The 406-nt window shown below is 59.9% G+C and overlaps 1 protein-coding gene across 1 annotated transcript in view; it reads left to right on the forward strand.

The window, feature by feature from the left end:
- Positions 1-11: 11 nt before the first annotated feature.
- Positions 12-406, forward strand: part of MONBRDRAFT_34747 (uncharacterized protein) — a gene marked incomplete at its 5' end in the record, with an annotated part of 9,616 nt that continues 9,221 nt past the window's right edge. The window contains one exon of the mRNA XM_001750814.1: positions 12-342. Within this exon, the coding sequence (XP_001750866.1) occupies positions 12-342 (331 nt within the window). The remainder of the gene's footprint in view (positions 343-406) is intronic.

Consider the following 406-nt stretch of genomic DNA (forward strand, 5'->3'; position numbering starts at 1 on the left):
AAAAGTCTCCAATGGCTCCACCTACGAATTTAGTAAAGATCAGCGCCAGTCAGTGCGCCCCCTCCTCCCTCTACACCACATTACTTTTGACCTCGTGCGCTCTTTGCCCTGCCTTTGCCCCTCCTCAACTACCCTGGTTTTTCCCTCTTTCGAATACCTCTTCCCCCCCCCACCCCCCATTGGTTGGATTGTTTGCCTCAAAGGCCGAGCAAGGAACTTCTGTGGACCGTGTTCAGGCCATTGCCGCTTCTTCCGCATTACTGGGCACTTCCAGCCGACGCGCGTCTCAGCCTGCCGAGAGCCCCGAACCGGCGCCGCGGCCCCAGGGATTGCACAGCCCTGGTGGCCCTTCGAACACATCTGCCAGCAACACCTCCATGTCTCGGCCCGAATCAGCGCCCCGCCC

This window comes from Monosiga brevicollis, genomic scaffold (genome assembly GCF_000002865.3).
Source record: "Monosiga brevicollis MX1 MONBRscaffold_49 genomic scaffold, whole genome shotgun sequence".
Taxonomy (NCBI): domain Eukaryota; class Choanoflagellata; order Craspedida; family Salpingoecidae; genus Monosiga; species Monosiga brevicollis.